Here is a 19,533-nt window from a genome sequence, read left to right as displayed (position 1 = left end):
GGAACAGTTGCAATCTGTCCACCGTCAGATTCCTAACCATCAAACTCAATCAGAAGCCCTTTTTACACTACCATTCCAGTTAATTGGCCATGCAATGTCCCAGTTAAGAAGTAGTTTTTGCTGTTCCCACCGGGTCACTTTTAACTGAGACACTACCTGCTTTCACACTGACCACAAGTTCTCCCCAGGGATAGGAGAGTCTACCTTCAACAATTGTCCCGGATGCAACTTGTAGTCTTTTCACTGGTTTAATCAGCTGATGCTGGGGATGTGAGTAAGGGTTGAGATTTAATGCTGGCGTACTGATTGATTCACTTTTCCACTGGACCCTTAACCAGTAAATTGGCTGTCAATTCCTGTGACAAGGTTCCAGTGGAAAAATGGCTAGAAACTCATTTAAGGAGTCTTACTTTTCACGGTAATGCCATTTGTCCCATTTATACTGACTCTGTATGTATGGCTGGCCCACCTCCCTGCTGACTAACCCAGTGACTCCCCCCTCTTGGAATTCCCTATTAAAGATAGTGACACCCAAGTCCCTCCTCCAATACGAACCCTGGAATCGGGCCAGCAACATGAATGCATGTGCAGTTTTATGGGAATAAAAGCCTATTGTCTGGTAACTTACAGCCTTTTGGAGTTATTGATAGCATATCAATTTTATTCCCATAATTTTTTTAAAAATCACAATGGACAAGTTGCTAATCACCTGAAGCCCCAGACCGATTCAATCTCTGGTTACACTGTTTTAACGACTTTCTGCAAGTCTCCATAACATCAAACTGCGTCTACTACGATTGCGGGTCGGCCACTGCGCCTACACAGTGATCAGGGGCTGCACCACGTACAAAGAGGTAATGAAAAAGCTCCAAAACCAGTACAGGAAGGGCTAGGACGAATGAGGTCTATGCAAGACATCCCCTGGCCACTCACAAGCAGCAACCTGATGAGCCGATTGAAGAATACTTTAGGTCCTGCGCGAACTTGGGCGAGTCCGCGGCTGAAGAGACGCTTCTGCAGATGTCTATACAGATGAGCTCGTCTGGGATGCCTGATCAGACTATATTCACCAGCGGCCGTTGGAACAAGACAAACTGACCTTGCAGAGGGCCTTCGAGATATCCTGCGTAACAATGGACTCATTCTCCACCGACGACACGGCCACCGCCATCTTGAGATGTGGGATCCCAGCCCACTGCCACGCAGGGGTGCCCCGACACCATCACTGAGTACCCGAAGTACTACGTTTGCAGCCAATAGAAATGCTGCCCAGCCAAGGAAGCGGTATGCTCAGGATGTGGGAAGAAGGGACACTATACAAAAGTTTGTAAGTCCAGACCTTCTCATTCTACTAGCAGTGCCGATTGTGGGCAGTGGGAGCAGCTGCCATCTTGGCCAGCATCACTTCTGCCCCCGAGCAACTGCACTGCATGCACACTATGGGGTCGCATCTTACCAGTCTAGATCATGGATGTCACTTTACCGGATCGGACGGCAACTAGGACAATGACTCTCTACTGTCAACAATCACTCTCAACCAGGATAGCCCTCACCAGCTCACCTGTTCGATGATGGCAAGATTTCGAAGGCCTCCAAATCCCACTCACCAGAGATCTGCGGCTATTGCATTGTGACACTGACTATTCATAGCATAATGCATAAAAGCTTGTAATGCCACAGCTCTGCGCACACATGATACTCAAGATCATCACTATAGAATTCAACAGCCCCTCCCCTCATAGTCCGCAACCACCAGTTTTTAAACTGCCCATCTTCCTCATGCAGCAAACTGCAATCCGCTCACCGCACCTGACCTGCGGGATATCCATCCTCCGGATACCTCTTCCGCCCGTTTGCCAATCTCATCCCCGACTGTAAGCCTGTCACTACTAAGAGCAGACAATACAGCACAGAGACAGGGCATTTATCAGATCAGAAGTGAAACGGCTTCTGGATGAGGGGATTATTGAACCTCGACTAGCCCAGGTCGTGGTGGTCAAAAGCAGGGAAAAACTTTGCAGAATGATTGACTACAGTCAAACTACAAACCACTTCAAGCAGCTGGATGCGTACCCACTTCCTTGGATTGCCGACATGGTGAATCATATAGCCCAATACTGGGTATTCTCCACCATCGACCTAAAGTTGGCAAACACCACCTCCCCATCTGCCCAGAGGACCGCCTGTACACTGTGTTTGAGACGTATGGCTGCCTCTACCACTTCCTACAGGTCTCCTTCAGAGTCACCAATGGATTCTCTATTTTTCAGAGGGAAATGACTGAATGTTGGACCAGCACGGGCTCAAGGCCACATTTCCCTATTTGGATAATGTCACCATCTGCAGCCATGACCTGCAGAAACACGACACAAACTTAGAAACATTCCTACAAACAGTCAAGGCATTCAACCTTATCTATAATTAAAAACAAACTCATGTTCCACGCATCATGCCTGGTCATCCTTAGCTGCGCAAGGAACATGGAGTCATTGGCCTCAATCCAGGCTGCATGCGTCCTCTGAAGAAACTCCCACTTCCCCACAGCCTAAAGGCCCAGAAAAGGTGCCTGGGGTTCTTTTCGTATTACGCTCAGTGGGTCCCCAACTACACGGACAAGGCCCATACCTTAGTAAAAGACACCTCCTTCCTCATGTCAGCAGAGGCTCGGGCGGTCTTCACCCACATCAAAGGGGACATCGACAAGGCCACGATTTATGCTGTGGATGAATCCACCCCATTTTAGGTGGAGAGCAATGCTTCCAACTTTGCCCTAGCCACCACCCTTAACCTAGCAGGCAGACCTGTGGCATTTTTCTCCCACATCCTCCATGGCCCTGAGATCTGGCACTCCTCAATCGAGAAGGAGGCCCACGCCATTGTTGAGGCAGTGCAGCACTGGAGCTACTACCTGGCCAGCAAATAATTTACCCTGCTGATTGGTCAACATGCAATTGCTTTTATGTTTAATAATAAGCAACGGGGTAAAATCAAGAATGACACGATTCTGAGGTGGAGAATCGAACTCTCCACCAATAACTATGACATCTTGTATTGGCCTGGAAAGCTCAACGAGCCTACAGGTGCCCTGTCCCAGGCGACATACACCAGCTTGCAGTCCGACCAACTCCAAGCCCTCCATGATGACCTCTGCCACCCCAGAGTCACCAGGCTTTTTCATTTTGTCAAAGCCCAAAACCTCCTCTACTCCATGACAATGTCAGGACGCTGACCAGAAAGTGCCAGGTCTGTGCTGAGTGCAAACCACGCTTCTACCAGCCCAACAAGTCACATCTGATCAATACTACCTGCCCCTTTGAATGCCTAAGCATGGATTTCAAGGGACCCTTGCTCTCCTCGAACTGAAATGTATACTTTCTCAACATCGTTAATGAGTACTCCCAATTGCCATTTGCCCAGACATGACCACGGCCACGGTCATAAAGGCATTGTGCAACATCTTTACCCTATTCAGGTACTCGAATTACATCCACAGCGACCGGGGGTCCTCCTTCGTGATCGACGAGATGCGTCAGTACCTGTGGGTGCAGGGCATCACCAATAGTAGAACCACCAGTTACAACCCCCGGGGAAACAGCCAGGTGAAAAGGGAGAATGCCACCATTTGGAAGGCAGTCTTCCTAGCCCTGAAATCGAAAGGCCTGCCCATTTCCTACTGATAAGAGGTCCTACCCAAGGTGCTTCAATCAATCAGGTCACTCCTGTGTACGGCCATATGAACATACGTTTTCTTTCCCCAGGAAGTCCACATCAGGGACCATGCTGCCAACCTGGTTGACGTCCCCAGGACCACCGGAGGCACAGGTGATGCCATAAGACTGACCCACTGATTGAGAAGGTTCGTCTGCTCCATGCTGTTTCTATCCAGGTCCTGGCATGTGTGGGGGATCCTAAGACTGCCACTGACCACCCAGTGAGCATCACCACCACGATTGACTACATACCCAAGCACCTGCCCCAACACCCGCCCTTACCATCATGACCAACCACCACATACCCCAGAACCCTACCTCCACTCCAGCTGCCCCAACACCCAGTCACTGGACACACAAATTGCCAACACACATCACATTGCGCAGGAACCAGCAGCTGAGCCACAGCTGGCACTATAGCGGTCCCAGAGACGGAAAAGAGCACCGGGTTGGCTGAACTTGTGATGGACATTGAACCCACCTCACTGACTTTCTTTTAAACGAGGGGGAGAATGTGGTGATACCACGGTAATGCTATTTGTATCATTTATAACATGATGCATCTGACTCTGTATGTGCGGCTGGTCTGCCTCCCTGCTGCCTAACCCTTTGGTATCAGTCAATCTACTGCCTCCATCAGTCTTAACAAGCATATAACAATTTATAAAATGGAAACAGGCCATATCGGCCCTTCTAGTCTGCACCGATTTATGTGAAACTCCACTAGTTCCACCTGTCCACTCCCTTGCCCATAACCCTCCAACCCCCTCACATCCATGCACTCATCTAACCTTGTCTGAAATGACAGAATTGACCCTGCTGCAACTACCTCTTCCGGAAGATCATTCCACTCAGCAACCACTCTCTGAGTGAAGAAGCATCCAGAGTCTTATTTCACCAATTTCAGGTGGGCTTCTGTTTTCTATAGGCCATTTCATGTCAGGCCTCCGCCTGGAGGTTGGCTACAGGAGCGGATGGAAAACTAAGAACTGACCTTTCAGACAGCAGCCCTAAAAGGCTGCTCCAACATTCCATTCATATCCAGAGGAGTCTCGTAGCAACCTCCGGATCCGATCCGATGGAGCAACTAGTGCCATAATGCAACCAGTCATAAAAACATGGCAGAACGATGCCCATCTTCCCTACTCATAATCCCCCAGGCAGCTGGAACAGCTCTGTGGTTCCCAGTAAAGTTCAGCTGCCTGGGGGATTATGGATAGGGAAGACACCCATTGCTCTGCCACATTTTGAGACGCAAAGAGCGGCCCCGAAGGCCGAAATGGCCCGGTGTGGCTGTCCCAGCCCGCACCAGCTGCCCCGACGACTCCTGCTGCCCAGACGGCCCCCGCTGCCCCTGACTTGGAGGGAGAGGGATGAGTCAGAAGATGGGTCATGAGCTGACGGCATCATCAGCCCGCCCCTAAACAGCCGTTTAGTACGGCTGTACATTCAGATTGATTGGCAGAGTGCAGCGCTCCACTGATTATCCCTGTTTGAGAGGGGTTGGATTATGCGGCTCGGAGAAGGCATCCACACATTTAGAGAGGTACGTGGTTATGCGTTTTGGTGAAGGTTATCTGCCTTTACATTTTGACTTTTGCCCTATCTGAAATGGCCTAATGTCCCACTCTGTCCTCTTTACACTATATTCTCTTCTCCACATCCCCAGTTTTGAAGAAGGGTTTTGGTCAAAACCATAACCTTTTTTTCTTCCCACTGATACTGCTCAACGCGCTCAATTCCTTCAGCAGATTGTGCTTAGCTTCAGATTCCACCATTTGCAGTCTGTGTGTCGCCAATATTCATATGTCATGGCATTGTTCAAAGACTCCCTTGACAATATACTACATTTCACAATCAAGATCAGATACATGAACAGTCATGTCATTTGGTTCTCATGAGATTATGAGATGCAGAATTGAAGTTATGTTATCCAACTAACAAACAGAGCCACACCTTTCAGCCTAAGAGTGGGAGAGTGTGGAAAGAGTTGTCATTTGAAGTAGAGAATCCATTTAAAGGAAATTTTAGATAAGTACATGGATGGGAGGAGTATGGAGGGCTATGGTCTGAGTGCAGATCAATGGGACTAGGCAGATAATAGTTCAGCATGGATTAGATGGGCCAAGGGGCCTGTCTCAGTGCTGTAGTGTTCCATGGTTAACACTGAAATCACGAAACAGTAACTGCGAACCACTAGGTGATATGAAGCACCCGAGGAAAAGTCAGATTCAACTTGTCTTGGGTCATTTAGAATTCTGCTCATTTCCAAAAAACAATGTTTCAATGCCTTCCAAACGCTGGCATTCTCCCTTTTCACCTGGCTGTTTCCCCGGGGGTTTTAACTGGTGGTTCTACTATTGGTGATGCCCTGCGCCAACAGGTACTGACGCAACTCGTCGATCACGAAGGAGGACCCCCAGTCGCTGTGGATGTAGTTCGAGTACCTGAATAGGGTAAAGATGTTTCCTTCCAAAGTAAATAAGAAAGAGAGAGCACATCATATTTTAGGAGTCTTGTAAATGATGGAAAATTAACTTCACACCTCTGCCTCCCTTTTCTCTAACCATGCACATTGGCCTGCTAAATAACAAACCCCACCCCAAAACTTAAACACATAGTCTGCTCTTGTCCTGTACAGTGCTGAAAGAATGTCACATCATCTAGAATAGCAGGCTTTTCAATTCAACCTCAAGCCAAATCTCCGTCAATCAGGCTCTGTTCCAACAAGGAATATACTTGATGTAATGGCTAATATTCTTCTTTCAAACAGTACCAAGCAAATACAATTTATTAGTTTTCAGCCAGAACCAAACTACTTGCCACACTTTATTGAATAATTATCAATGACATACATAAAATATGTCTTCAGCAAATTCAGTTTCTGAAAAGTCTTGCTTCAACAGATGATTTGTCCATTTTCTTTTTTTATTATTTCAAATTTCCAACACTTAAGGCATATTCATGTTCCTGATTTACTTTCTCTCATACTATTTCAAAATTACATATAGTTACATGGAATTATTTTGCCCTTCTTCCACTGGCATCCTAGTTAATTGGCTGTGCAGTGTCCCAGGATAGAAAGCCATTTGTGATGTTTCCACTGGGCCAACTTTAACCGGGACAATGACTACTTTTCCATTGAACACAACTCATCTCCTGGGAGCAGTCTACCTTTGAATGGAATGAGCATCAGGTGATGCCAGGGTTATGAGTAGGGGTAGAGGCCATCAATCCCTGGCATTATTTGATGTCAATTGATGTCGGCATGCTGATTGCTTTCCTTTTCCACTGGTCCCTTAACCAGTTAATTCCCTGTTAATTCCTGGGAAAAGGTGCGAGTGGAAAAGGGGCTATTAAATGGTCTTTTAATGCCCATTCCTGCATGTCAGGTGACTGGATTGAACTGTACAGTATTCATTTTAAACTGCCATTAATTCTTTCTTTCACTGCTTCTTTATCACTGATGCATCTGACTTACTATTTTCAGTTCTGATTCCAATTACAAAATTTAACTGCGTAGTTCCTATCCAAAAGCAACTCTTTAATCTTACCAGAACATTTTAGCCACTGAGAACCCAAATAGCCAGGAATGTGCTGGGCTTGGTCCTGAATCTATTCATAACTGATCTTATCTTGAGCAGTAAAGGGACGGGAGAGGGGAAATGATGAATAGTTTTAAGATTGTTAAGAACAGAACTTTATCATGTCCTGCCTGAGACCGCAACTCTTGGTAATTTATGACTCCAGTGTTTAAAACAGTCCTCAGTATCTCATGATAATTGGAGGCAAGTTACAAAGAGAAGATAACCTAAATCAACTCCAGAGACAATTGGATACTGCAGAAAACAACACCAAGCATAAAAGGAGCATGTGAGGTTAATTTGAGAATAGAATAACTTTAAATTCCTTACAATTCCTCAGAAAATCTAAAGGATTATTGGCAGTCTCAATGGTGAAGAAAAATAGAACATGATAAATATATAGCAAGAAAGTGTCTGAAGATTAAATTGATTCATTCAGATGTTCCTCAACTCCACAGTGCTCACCCCAACAATGCTGTCGAAAACTGAAGAAAGAGTAATTCACAGGATTGAAACTCCATTTCGGTGATCAAACTTAAAGGTAAACAAGAAAACCTGCAGATTGGGGTAGAGTGCAATGGCGTGAGGGAAGGAGGTGCACCTGAACTCTTCCAGGAGAATAATATTAAAACTCCAATTTAAAAAACTTTTTCAAAAAACAAAGACCACCGAAATCCGACCTACATCGTGCTGGATATAGCGTTTAGAGCAAAGAAGAAGCAAAGAATAAGAAAATTGTGAGTGAAGAACTGCAGCAAATGGAGAAAATGCAGCCTACCTTGACGAAGGAGCCAGGGTCTCAGGCTCTGCTCTCTTTACGAATGACGCGAGCGAGGAAAGCTTTCTTTAAGCCAGTAATAGTGCCACCCCTCCAGGGAACCGGAGAACATGGCGCTGAAACTTTACATCTTCCTCCAAAGGAGTATCGAACATTAGTGCACATGTGTGAAGGTGTGCAACGGCACATGCGCGAAGAAGACGAATATGCTGCTGAATATAAGTTAGACAGTGTTATCAGAAGTAAGTTACTGCAGCCTGAGATAAAAAAGCTGTCAGAAGCATCTGGCAGTGACCAAGAAGATAAAGGAGACCAAGAATGATGGGATGAAAATGAAGAGAATGACAAAGAGGTTATGGAGGTTTTCAAGAGGTTAAAGGTCCAAATTTGGCTACTATTTTAAGAGAAGATATAAAGAACATTAGACGTGACATGATAAAATATACTGTGGAAGTCAGTAAAATTAAAGAAAAAGTTCAGAGAGTTGATATGGAAATGTAGATGGTTAAACATGATATGGCAATTTGCATAGGTAAAATTGAGAAGACAGATAACTCAGAAACTGCCTGGGATATACAGAGGAAGGAGATGTTGGAAAAGATGGACATATTAGAAAACCAAAATAGACAAAATAATGCTAAGATTGTTTGTCCTAAAGAAGATCCTGCAGCTAATGAAGATCCTGTGAATTTTTTCCAAAAACAGAATTTTGGGAGAAGAAAGTTTTCTAAATGGAATTGAATTAGAAGGCTCATAGATTCTTAAGGAGAAAAGGACAGTCACGCGAGTCACCTAGGGCTATACTGGTTAAATGTTTAAGTTATCCAGATAAAGAAAAAATATTAAAAATAGCAGTCCAAAAAGCGAAACAAAATATTGGACCTATGATTATTGAGGGAAATAGAATTTTCTTTTATGCAGATTTGAATAAGGTGGTGGTGGACAGAATAAAAGAATTTAATTCAGTGAAGGTGAAAAAAAGGTCTACTTTTAGATATCCAGCGACATTATAGGTGTTTTTGGAAAACAGTCAACCAAGATCCTTTGTGGAGGAAAGAGATGCGAGAGCTTTTGCAGAATCACTTCCTCCAATTAAGAAAGATTATCAAGTGAGAGTGGAAGATGCAAGTCCTCAACAAGAACAAAAAAGGGAAGTGTTGCAAGTATAGCTTTCACTGAAGGCAGCCATGCCAATGCAATTTCTATGTAATCAACAGGGGTTACAGAGAGGTTCGGAGGACCAGTGAGACAGTCATAATTGACGATACTCAAGTAAATTCTGAACTTGAAGCAGCAGGGACAGACTTCTTCCACGAACTTTGTCATTTTTCCCCTCGGCGTGAGAGGGTGGGGCAGTTGTTTTCTTTCTTTTAACTATTATGAGCCATGTTGTGGCAAAAGCCATAACCCACATAGTAGAGGGGAGTAGTGCTGTTCTTTCTTTTATATACAGCATTTTTGTGGGGGAGGATTATCTTTTTCTGTTGGAAGTCATTGTAATTTTTGAAATGCTGATTTCAAATTTATCTTTTTTCTTTGGGACAGAGATGAATATAGGAGTCTGTTTGATTTGATGGAAGATACCTGGGAGAACAGGACTGAAAGTGAGTTGGAATTAAGATAATGGTTGGGAATAATACATTACAATTTTGTTTTAATGTTAATGGACTGAACAGTAAAATTAAAAGGAAAAACAACATTAAAAGATGAAGGGAGACATTGCATTTTTGCAAGAGGCATTTGACAGAGAAAGAACATTTAAAATTAAAAAGGGAGTAAGTTGGCCAAGTGGCAGCTTCATCTTTTAATTCTAAAAAAAGAGTAGCAAAAAAAAATTACCAGTGAAAATTCAAGTTGTAATAGTGGATCCTGTCAAATTTATTCTAGAATGTGGACACTTATGAATATTTATGCACCAATGTAGATAATGAGGATTTTATATGAAATACATTTTTGCATTTAGCAGAATCACATGAAAAGGTATTAATGGAGGTGATTTAATTTGTTGTCTCAATCCAGTACTGGACAAAATCAGAGGTGAGAGCTAAAGCAGCGAATATTACATTAAGTTTGACGAAGGAGTTAAATTTAATGTATATTTGGCGCAGGTTGAACCCTTAAGAGAGATTACTCTTTTAATTCACATAGACATGATTCTTATTCGAGAATAGATTTCTTTATGATAGCAGTGCAATTACAGGGTATAGTTAATCAAGTTGAATATAAAGCTGGAATATTATCTGATCATTCTCCACTTTTATTGGCATGTTCAATTTCTGAGAAAACAAAGATTCTCCTTATGTATTATACAAGAATCTGAATGAGAATGGTCAAATTTCAGAAACTTTTCGATTAACTAGGTCAAGTAGGCAAGGCTGTCCATTGTCACCCATTTTGTTTATTTTATCAATTGAACCTTTGGCTACATTAATCAGACAGGATTCTAAGTTAAATGGTATTAAGATGAATCAAGAAGAATATAAAATAAGTTTATTTTCAGACGATGTTTTGATATATTTAACAGATCCTTTAAACTATTTGTGCCAGCTCAAATTAAGATTAAAAGAATATGGATAAGTCTTGTCATAAAATTAACTGGGATAAAAGTGAAATTATGCTTTTAGTAAATGAGGATTATACACAATGTAAGAGTGTTATTAATTTTAGATGGCCAGAGATTGGAATAAAATATTTAGGTATATGGGTGGAGGCAGAGTTAAAATACTTAATTAAATTAATTTACTGACCATTATTGAAGAAAATAAAAGAGGACTTGGAAAGATGGAATATGTTACCTATAACTTTAATAGGTAGAGTTAATTGTGTTAAGATGAATATCTTCCCTAGAATACAATATTTTTTCAATCAATTCCAATTGCAATTCCTCCAAAAAAATTTAAGGAAATGCTTGTGTAAGAAATTTTTATGGAAAGGGAAAATTGAGAGGGTTTCATTAGAAAAATTAATGTGGAATTATGATTTGGGAGGTATGCAACTCACCAATTTTATGAATTATTATAAAGCAGCCCAATTGCAATTTATTAATGCAAGGTATGATTTAAATAGTTTTTTCTATATTTTCAGCATATATTTGTTAACATTGTATTATGGTTATTTACTACTGTTTGTTATTATGATCCTATATATGTTAAGTAAATAAAATCTTCAAAAAATATAAAATTCCAGCTTGGGTGAATATAGAACTCAATAAAATAGGAAACCAAATCCACAAGATTTTATTTATAAATGAAATTCAAGATTGTTGATTGCAATAGAGAAACTTCTATTTTGAAGCATTTAATTAAGCTTTGGAATACGGTTGATAGAGATTAGGGGAGGAGGTTTGATGTCAGGGAAAATGCCATTATTTCAAAATAGATTTGTTCCATTTCCTATGGGGAGTCAATTTTTAAGGATTTGGCAACAACATGCCATTACGAAGATTGAGGTTTGTTTTGAAGCGGTGAAATTTATGAATTTCAGTAGAATGAAGAAAACATTTCAGATATCTGAGAATATTAGGGGGAGGATATGGTGGGGGGGGTTCTTCTTAATTCTCTATTTTTTTTTATTTCATATATACCGTAAATATTTCTCCTTTTTCCCCTCAAAAATGGGGGTGTCGCATTATACATGAAACACATTATACACGAATATTTACGATATTTTTTCTTTGGCTTGGCTTCACGGACGAAGATTTATGGAGGGGTAATGTCCACATCAGCTGCAGGCTCGTTTGTGGCTGACAAGTCCGATGAGGGACAGGCAGACAAAGTTGCAAAGGAAAATTGGTTGGTTGGGGTTGGGTGTTGGGTTTTTCCTCCTTTGTCCTTTGACAGTGAGGTGGGCTCTGCGGTCTTCTTCAAAGGAGGTTGCTGCCCGCCGAACTGTGAGGCGCCAAGATGCACAGTTTGAGGTGATATTAGCCCACTGGCGATGGTCAATGTGGCTGGCACCAAGAGCTTTCTTTAGGCAGTCCTTGTACCTCTTCTTTGGTGCACCTCTGTCTCGGTGGCCAGTGGAGAGCTCGCCATATAACACAATCTTGGGAAGGCGATGGTCCTCCATTCTGGAGACGTGACCTACCCAGCGCAGTTTGATCTTCATCAGCGTGGATTTGATGCTGTCGGCCTCTGCCATCTCGAGTACTTCGATGTTGGAGATGAAGTCGCTCCAATGAATGTTGAGGATGGAGCGGAGACAACGCTGGTGGAAGCGTTCTAGGAGCCGTAGGTGATGCCGGTAAAGGACCCATGATTCAAAGCCAAACAGGAGCATGGGTATGACAACGGCTCTGTATACGCTAATCTTTGTGAGGTTTTTCAGTTGGTTGTTTTTCCAGACTCTTTTGTGTAGTCTTCCAAAGGTGCTATTTGCCTTGGCGAGTCTGTTGTCTATCTCGTTGTTGATCCTTGCATCCGATGAAATGGTGCAGCCGAGATAGGTAAACTGGTTGACCGTTTTGAGTTTTGTGTGCCCGATGGAGATGTGGGGGGGCTGGTACCGCCAAACTGTGAGGCGCCAAGATGCATGGTTTGAGGCGATATCAGCCCACTGGCGGTGGTCAATGTGGCAGGCACCAAGAGATTTCTTTAGGCAGTCCTTGTACCTCTTCTTTGGTGCACCTCTGTCTCGGTGGCCAGTGGAGAGCTCGCCATATAACACGATCTTGGGAAGGCGATGGTCCTCCATTCTGGAGACGTGACCTACCCAGCACAGTTTGATCTTCAGCAGCGGGAATTCGATGCTGTCGGCCTCTGCCATCTCGAGTACTTTGATGTTGGAGATGAAGTCGCTCCAATGAATGTTGAGGATGGAGCGGAGACAACGCTGGTGGAAGCGTTCTAGGAGCCATAGGTGATGCCGGTAGAGGACCCATGATTCGGAACCGAACAGGAGCGTGGGTATGACAACGGCTCTGTATATGCTAATCTTTGTGAGGTTTTTCAGTTGGTTGTTTTTCCAGACTCTTTTGTGTAGTCTTCCAAAGGCGCTATTTGCCTTGGCGAGTCTTTTGTCTATCTCGTTGTCGATCCTTGCATCCGATGAAATGGTGCAGCCGAGATAGGTAAACTGGTTGACCGTTTTGAGTTTTGTGTGCCCGATGGAGATGTGGGGGGGCTGGTAGTCATGGTGGGGAGCTGGTAGATACACACACACAGACCCCACGTTTTAGTATTAGGTTCATTGCTAGTAATGTATCTGAATTTTTGTGATTTTAAATTTATAAATAAAATATATTATAAAAAAAAGATGTTGGGATTTCGTGCAGTGCACAAAAGTGCAAGAGAAATTCAGCAGGTCATGAAGAATCCATAGAAAGCAAAAGGTAAATGACATCAAGTCAGAGTCTTTTTTCAGGAGCGTCAGAAAAAAATGAGGCACATCTGAATAAAAAAGTAGGGGACTGAGAAGGAGAATAGCCAAACAGTAAGACCGGTGAAAGGGTAGCAGAGAAGGAAGCTTAGAAGTGAGGGGGAGAAGGGCTAAAAAAATTGCTATATGATAGAATGAAGGGAAAAAGGTGGGGAGCTGGATGATGAAAGGGAAAAAGTGAGACTGGAAGGGGGGGGTTAACAGAAATTGAAGGTCAACATTGATGCCATCTGATTAGAGACTGCGAAAGCATAGATGGCGTTATTTTTCCAATTTTAGGTGGCCTCAACTTGGCAGTACCTGAGGACATGGGGTTTGAAATTGAAGTGGGTGATCACTGGGATGTCCAAGCTGTTCAATGAAGTGATCTCCAAATCTACATCCAGTACTTTCTTAAAAAATCACAATAAAACTCATAGTTCATACTGCACTGAGAAAGACAAAGGTGAAATACAACAGAACACCAACCTTACTATTTTTTTTGATGTGAAAAAGAAATGACATTTATTTGTTTAATAAATCTAAAGGGATTTGACATATACAGTACAAAGCCACAGAGACCATAAAAATCTAATTTTAAACCCATCATTAATGTACTGTCAGCTAATTTAATTCAATAATCAAAGATATTACAGATACTTAGTTGGTTAGGGATGAAAAAGTCGAAAAAAACCCGTACAAGATTCCTTCTTGTGAGTTTGAGTGTAAATTAGTCCTGTGTGGCAAGCAGGCAGGGTCTAAATATTATAAAATTGTGATATGAGTAAACATTTGTTGCTCCCATTCACACAAAGTGTATTTGCATCCATAGAACTATAACGTGAGCCACTGTGAAAATAAAAAGGAAAAGAAAACAAGTGTTAAAAATAACCTTGAGACAATTGCTAAACCTATTTCTCTCACCTATGCTTTACTTCTTCATCTTCTTTGAGCTGCTTAATTCCTGGCCCTTCTTCATCTTTGCCTCTGTTCTGCAGATCAAAAATATAAAGTGACATGGGTTTGTGATACCTCTATTACACTACTGACCACAAAACATTTCCTCAAGGTATTAACAGTTAGAAGGTAAAATAATATTAACAATATTACTGCACAAAAAGTAAGTTCATTGATAATTCAGGAATCTAATGGCAGCGGGGAAGAAGGTATCCTTGTTTTGCGGGGTGCTCATCTTTAGGCTCATGTACCTTTTCCCCAATGGTACCGGAGTGAAGAGGGCATGGCCTGGGTAGTGGGGGTTCTTTGAAGATAGAGGGTGCTTTTTTAAGACATCACCTTATGTAGATGTCCTTGATGGAGTGAAGTCTGGTGCCTGTGATGTTGCAGGCCGAGTTAACAACCCTCTGGAGTTTATTCTTGTCCTGAAAGTTCGTGCCTCCAATACTAGGCAGTGATTCATCCATCCTGAATGCTCTCCACAGTACATATGTAGACATTTACAAGAGTCTTTGGTGGCATACCAAACCACCTCAGACACCTCTCAAAATGTAGCCACTGGCGAGCCTTCTTTGTGATTGCGTCAACATGGAGTCTCCAGGACAGATCCTCGGAAATGTTGGCACCCAGAAATTTGAAGTTCTTGACCCTCTCCACTACTGAGCCCTTCGTGAGGATTGGGTTGTTCCCTGACTTCCTCTTGAAGTCCACAATCATCTCCTTGGCTTTGCTGACATGAGTGCAAGGTCGTTGTCGTTATACCAATCAAGGAGCTGATCTATCTACTTCCTGTACGCTTCCTCATTGCCATTTGTAATTCTGCTGACAACTGTGGTGTCATCAGCAAACTTGTAGATGGAATTGGAATTGTGCCTGGCCACACAGTCATGGGCATATAATGAGTAGAGCAGTGGGCTAAGCATGCATCCTTGGGGAGCGCCTATGTTGATGATAGTGAGGAGATGTTTCCAATTCACACTGACTGTGGTCTTCCAATGAGTAAGTCAAGGATTCAGTTACAGAGTGGGGTGCAGAGGCCAGGGTTTGTAGCTTCTTGACCAGCACTGAGGGAATAATGGTATTGAAGGCCAAGTTGAAGTCTATGAAGAACAGCCGTACGTATGAATTGCTGTTTTAGAGGTGATCTAGAGTTGATATAGTACTTCTTAGCTCCTGGCATAATCCGGACAACAACCAATGAATGATACTGACAACCTCCAAAATCAGATGTGATAAAGAAGTCCACTTAAGACATTATTCATCTTGGGAAAAAGTAAAAGGAATGGAATTTCTGCTTTTCAGAAGTAGAAATGATCTTTTAATCAGTATCATTGCTTTTTGCCAAGATTGTGATATTGGTGGTCTTCAGCAGTGAGTGAAGGAAGCAACCGCCAGTGAATATTTCAAGGCAATATTTAAAAGCTTTTGGTCATGCATTCATGTATATCAGAAGATACTGGAAATTGAGACGTAAGACTAACACATTTTTCTCTTCCAAGAACTGACAAAGGATCCTCTACCTGAAAATAAACTAGTTTCCCTTTTCCAGAGATGCTGCCTGGGCTGCTCAATATTTCCATCATTAGCCATTTTTACTTCAGATTTCCAGCATCTCCATGTTTTTTACAAAAATTTTGATCATTGGGGGGGAGGGAGGGGTGTTTAATGCTGCATATTTTATAATCATTGTTTCCTCTGGCAACTTATTCAATACACCCATTACCCTCTGCATGAACATATAGTCCTCGGGTATCTTTTGAATCTTTACCTTCTCACTTCAAACACACCCCCACCCACAAGCAAGAAAAAACTGTGACCATTCACCTTATCTATGCCCCTCATTTTAGATTCCTCTCCCAGGTCACCTCTCAGCCTCCTCTGCTCTAGGAGGAAAAGACCAGCATATCCAACTCACCAGAACTGATAACATCTTCATGCATATTCTTTGCACCCTTTCCAACTTAGCCTTCCTGTAGCTGGGTGACCAGTGTTACAAGATCAAACCAGCAACCACAAAGAAGGCATATCACATAGGGGTAAAGATGAACAATTACTTTATTAACAAAAAAAATCACCTTCAATCTTTAATTCAAAATCTCCCCCTTTTATAACAATGACCACTGGTTGCTATGCAAATTCCTATAACAGTGTCAAACTAATAAATACCCCAGCCTAAATATAACATATGCAATTAAAGTCTAAGTTATATTTCCAACCAGCCCACAGAAAAACTTAGACACAAAACACACAAGATTCACAAAACTTCGATCTCAACTGAAGCAAAGATCATAAACAAAACTCAGTTTGTTTCATAAACTGAAGCCAAAAGATCTTTGAGAGAGAGAGAGAGAGCACAAAATTCAAAGTTGTCTTGTGTTGCTTACAGAGAGAGGAACTACTGGCTTGGTCCGGATCCTTCTGGCTACCTTCAGAATGTTCCTCCTTTTTGAAATCCTAACATTCTAAACTGTCCTCCAGACCATGACTCATGATATGGGCTTTCTTCCACTCCACAGCACCCCCAGTGATGGTTTATAGTCCAAGTCCAGAAATTTTTAGATCATTTTCTGCACATGCTCAGTCCGTCTCCCACTCTCTCAGCAGTCCACCTTCACCTTGGCTCTCTAAGGCAAACTGTCACTTTTTAACATAAAACACACAACACATACACACAACACATAAGCCAATACACAACACAGAATTCTGTAACACCAGAATGCCCACAATATTCCATCTGAAGCTTCACCTATGTCATGCATGCATAGCTGTTACATGACATCCCAACTCCTGCATTCAATGACCTGAGCCATGAAGGTAGGGACACCTTCTTCACTAACCCATCTATCCACATGGCCACTTTAAGCAAAACTATGTACTTTTACCCCAGGTCTGATTTAATTTCCAAGTTCTTGATTAATTAATTCATGGCTTTAATTGAAACTGAATGCCTTTGCTTCAAGTTTGTGGGGACAAGCATCTTTTTCCAGAAATGAAGACCTAATGTGGGCTGATACTCTATCACATTATTGCAAAGTTTGTGGTTGTTTTTAAAATAACTGAGTGTGTCTTCTCAAAATTGGGACACTGGCCAGCATATTTCCTTGAACCAACATTTCCAAAACTGGATATTTGGCCATTTATCTTACTGCTATATGTATGACTTATCTGTACTTTCTGCCTAAATAACGGTGACTGCAGCTGAAAATAATGCATTGACAGATATTCTTTAGGGCATACTAAAGATATATCATGCAATATGGAAGTTCCAGTATTTTCCTTCTCTAATACATTGTGAATGAAAGAAAAACCACATGGAAGCCAAGAGGGAGCTGAACCAACCAAATGACTTTACTGAAACTCTCCGAGAGTTTATCAGCACAACCCCCATGATTATTTTCGCCCTCCCCCCACCCCGCCTGGGACCATTGTGACGTCATCCTCGTGTGAGCATGAATCTCCATGACCCGGTTTGCTTGTGGATCAGGCCAGCCTGCTAGAACATCATCTTCACAACTTCTTTTTAAAGACTAAAACTGAAGATGCTCCAGTTTTTCGCACAACTTGGTCAGCCAAAAGCAAACTTAAAATTTCTTTTCAACTCATTCAATTCCCAGTCCATTTAATGCACAGCATCAAACAAAACAGAGTTCAGCAGGTGGCAAATCTTCTTTGTACCTCATCTAAAGAGTAACTGGATAGGGTTGCTTCAGACAAATCATACACATCAGCATGTTGGATCCTTGGAGAAGCACATAGTTCAAATGCTGAAACTAGCTAGAACCACCTTAAAAATTGATGTGGTTCATACTTAGTAGACTCAACCCAACCAAGGATAACACATGGAACAAGTTTTACAAATGAGTAACATGCAGAATCTTTTTTCTGCTTCCTTCAAGGATGTAATATGCTCTACACTTTTCTGATCCTATCTGCAAAAAAACCTTGACTATTTTTTTATTCCAGTAGAACAAATCCAATTTGTACAACTGGCATCACTCACCATCTTTCTACTGACTCCCAAATCTTTTGGTTCCATTCCCTACATGTGGTTTCTTCCACACAAGCACCGTAACACACCGCCCTGCCCCCCCCACCCCCCCAAACCAACACTCACTACTGGCTGTCCTTTCACACCCTTTCCAGCTTATGCCATTGTTCACTCCTAGGTAACTCATGTCTGTCAGTTTTAAGATTCTGGCATCCTACTCTCGTCTTTCCAGTGAACATTATACTTGTGGAACAGGAGATACACAAACAGCTGGTTCCTCTAGCTCAGTGCTTCTCAATCTTTCCACCCACATACCATTTTAAGTATTCTCTATGCCATAAGTGCTCTGTGATTAGTGAGGGATTGCTTAAGGTGGTATGTGGGTGGAAAGAAAAAGTTTGAACACCATTGTTTTAATCGTACCTAATTGACGTTATGTGCACAGTTTCATAACTCCGAAGGAAATGGGCCAATGACAATTTTTCTTAAGCAAAATACTTCAATAACAATTGGGTCTAGAGCAGTGATTCTCAACCTTCCCTTCCTGCTCACATTCCACCTTAAGCAACCCCTTACTAATCACAGAGAACTGATGGCATAGGAAATACTTAAAGTGGTATATGAGTGCAAAGAAAAAGGTTGAGAACCATTGCTCTAACCTGATGCAGCAGCAGTGCATTAAACAGTCATGCCACATCAAAATAAAAATTCACTCATATCTGGCAAAAAAAACCAGAATGCCGAATGAAGATGATGCATCAAAACATTCATTTCGCTCAAAGGTCATTCTGTAAAGAGACAATCATGCAACTTTTGTTTGCAATGAAAGGCAGGGAGCAAACCTTTTCCAATATTTGAAAAAGTGATAAGCATTTGATGACTTTAGTCACTGAATAATCTACTTTTGTACCTTCCTTGCATGTTATCAGATGAACATTCTTGGCACCATAAACAGAAGGTTGTGATATTTTGAATGTTGGGTCGTTTTTAAATACCTGCGGGCAAGCATGTCCTTGCCTGTCTTTCCAACCTATATGAACACACTGATGGGGTTAATGATATCTACACCCACATGAACAATTTTTAAAAGGGGCTTTCAAAGATAATCAAACCTTTATAGCCTCAGTAAGTGTTAACCACCCGTTATCTTATTCCATAAGG

The 19,533-nt window shown here is 42.1% G+C and overlaps 1 protein-coding gene and 1 long non-coding RNA gene across 5 annotated transcripts in view; one reads left to right on the top strand and one right to left on the bottom strand.

Annotated features, from left to right (window-relative positions):
- The window catches only part of ccdc12 (coiled-coil domain containing 12), a 122,570-nt gene that overhangs the window by 28,146 nt on the left and 74,891 nt on the right, over positions 1 to 19,533 (bottom strand). For 2 of the 4 annotated variants that reach the window (XM_069922107.1, XM_069922108.1), the window contains exon 2: positions 14,352 to 14,419. In XM_069922107.1, the coding sequence (XP_069778208.1) occupies positions 14,352 to 14,419 (68 nt within the window). Of the gene's footprint in view, positions 1 to 14,351; positions 14,420 to 16,299; positions 16,376 to 18,384; positions 18,462 to 19,533 lie in introns of those variants that run through there. The other 2 variants (XM_069922109.1, XM_069922111.1) reach the window with 2 other exon arrangements.
- Positions 7,753 to 19,533, top strand: part of LOC138755686 (uncharacterized) — an 81,920-nt gene continuing 70,139 nt past the window's right edge. Inside the window, exons 1-2 of the long non-coding RNA XR_011352467.1 lie at positions 7,753 to 7,835; positions 9,618 to 9,676. This is a non-coding gene — a long non-coding RNA (uncharacterized lncRNA). The remainder of the gene's footprint in view (positions 7,836 to 9,617; positions 9,677 to 19,533) is intronic.

This window comes from Narcine bancroftii, chromosome 2 (assembly GCF_036971445.1).
Source record: "Narcine bancroftii isolate sNarBan1 chromosome 2, sNarBan1.hap1, whole genome shotgun sequence".
Taxonomy (NCBI): domain Eukaryota; kingdom Metazoa; phylum Chordata; class Chondrichthyes; order Torpediniformes; family Narcinidae; genus Narcine; species Narcine bancroftii.
The sequence above is the reverse complement of the archived record's forward strand: the minus strand, read 5'-3'. Positions and strand labels throughout refer to the sequence as shown.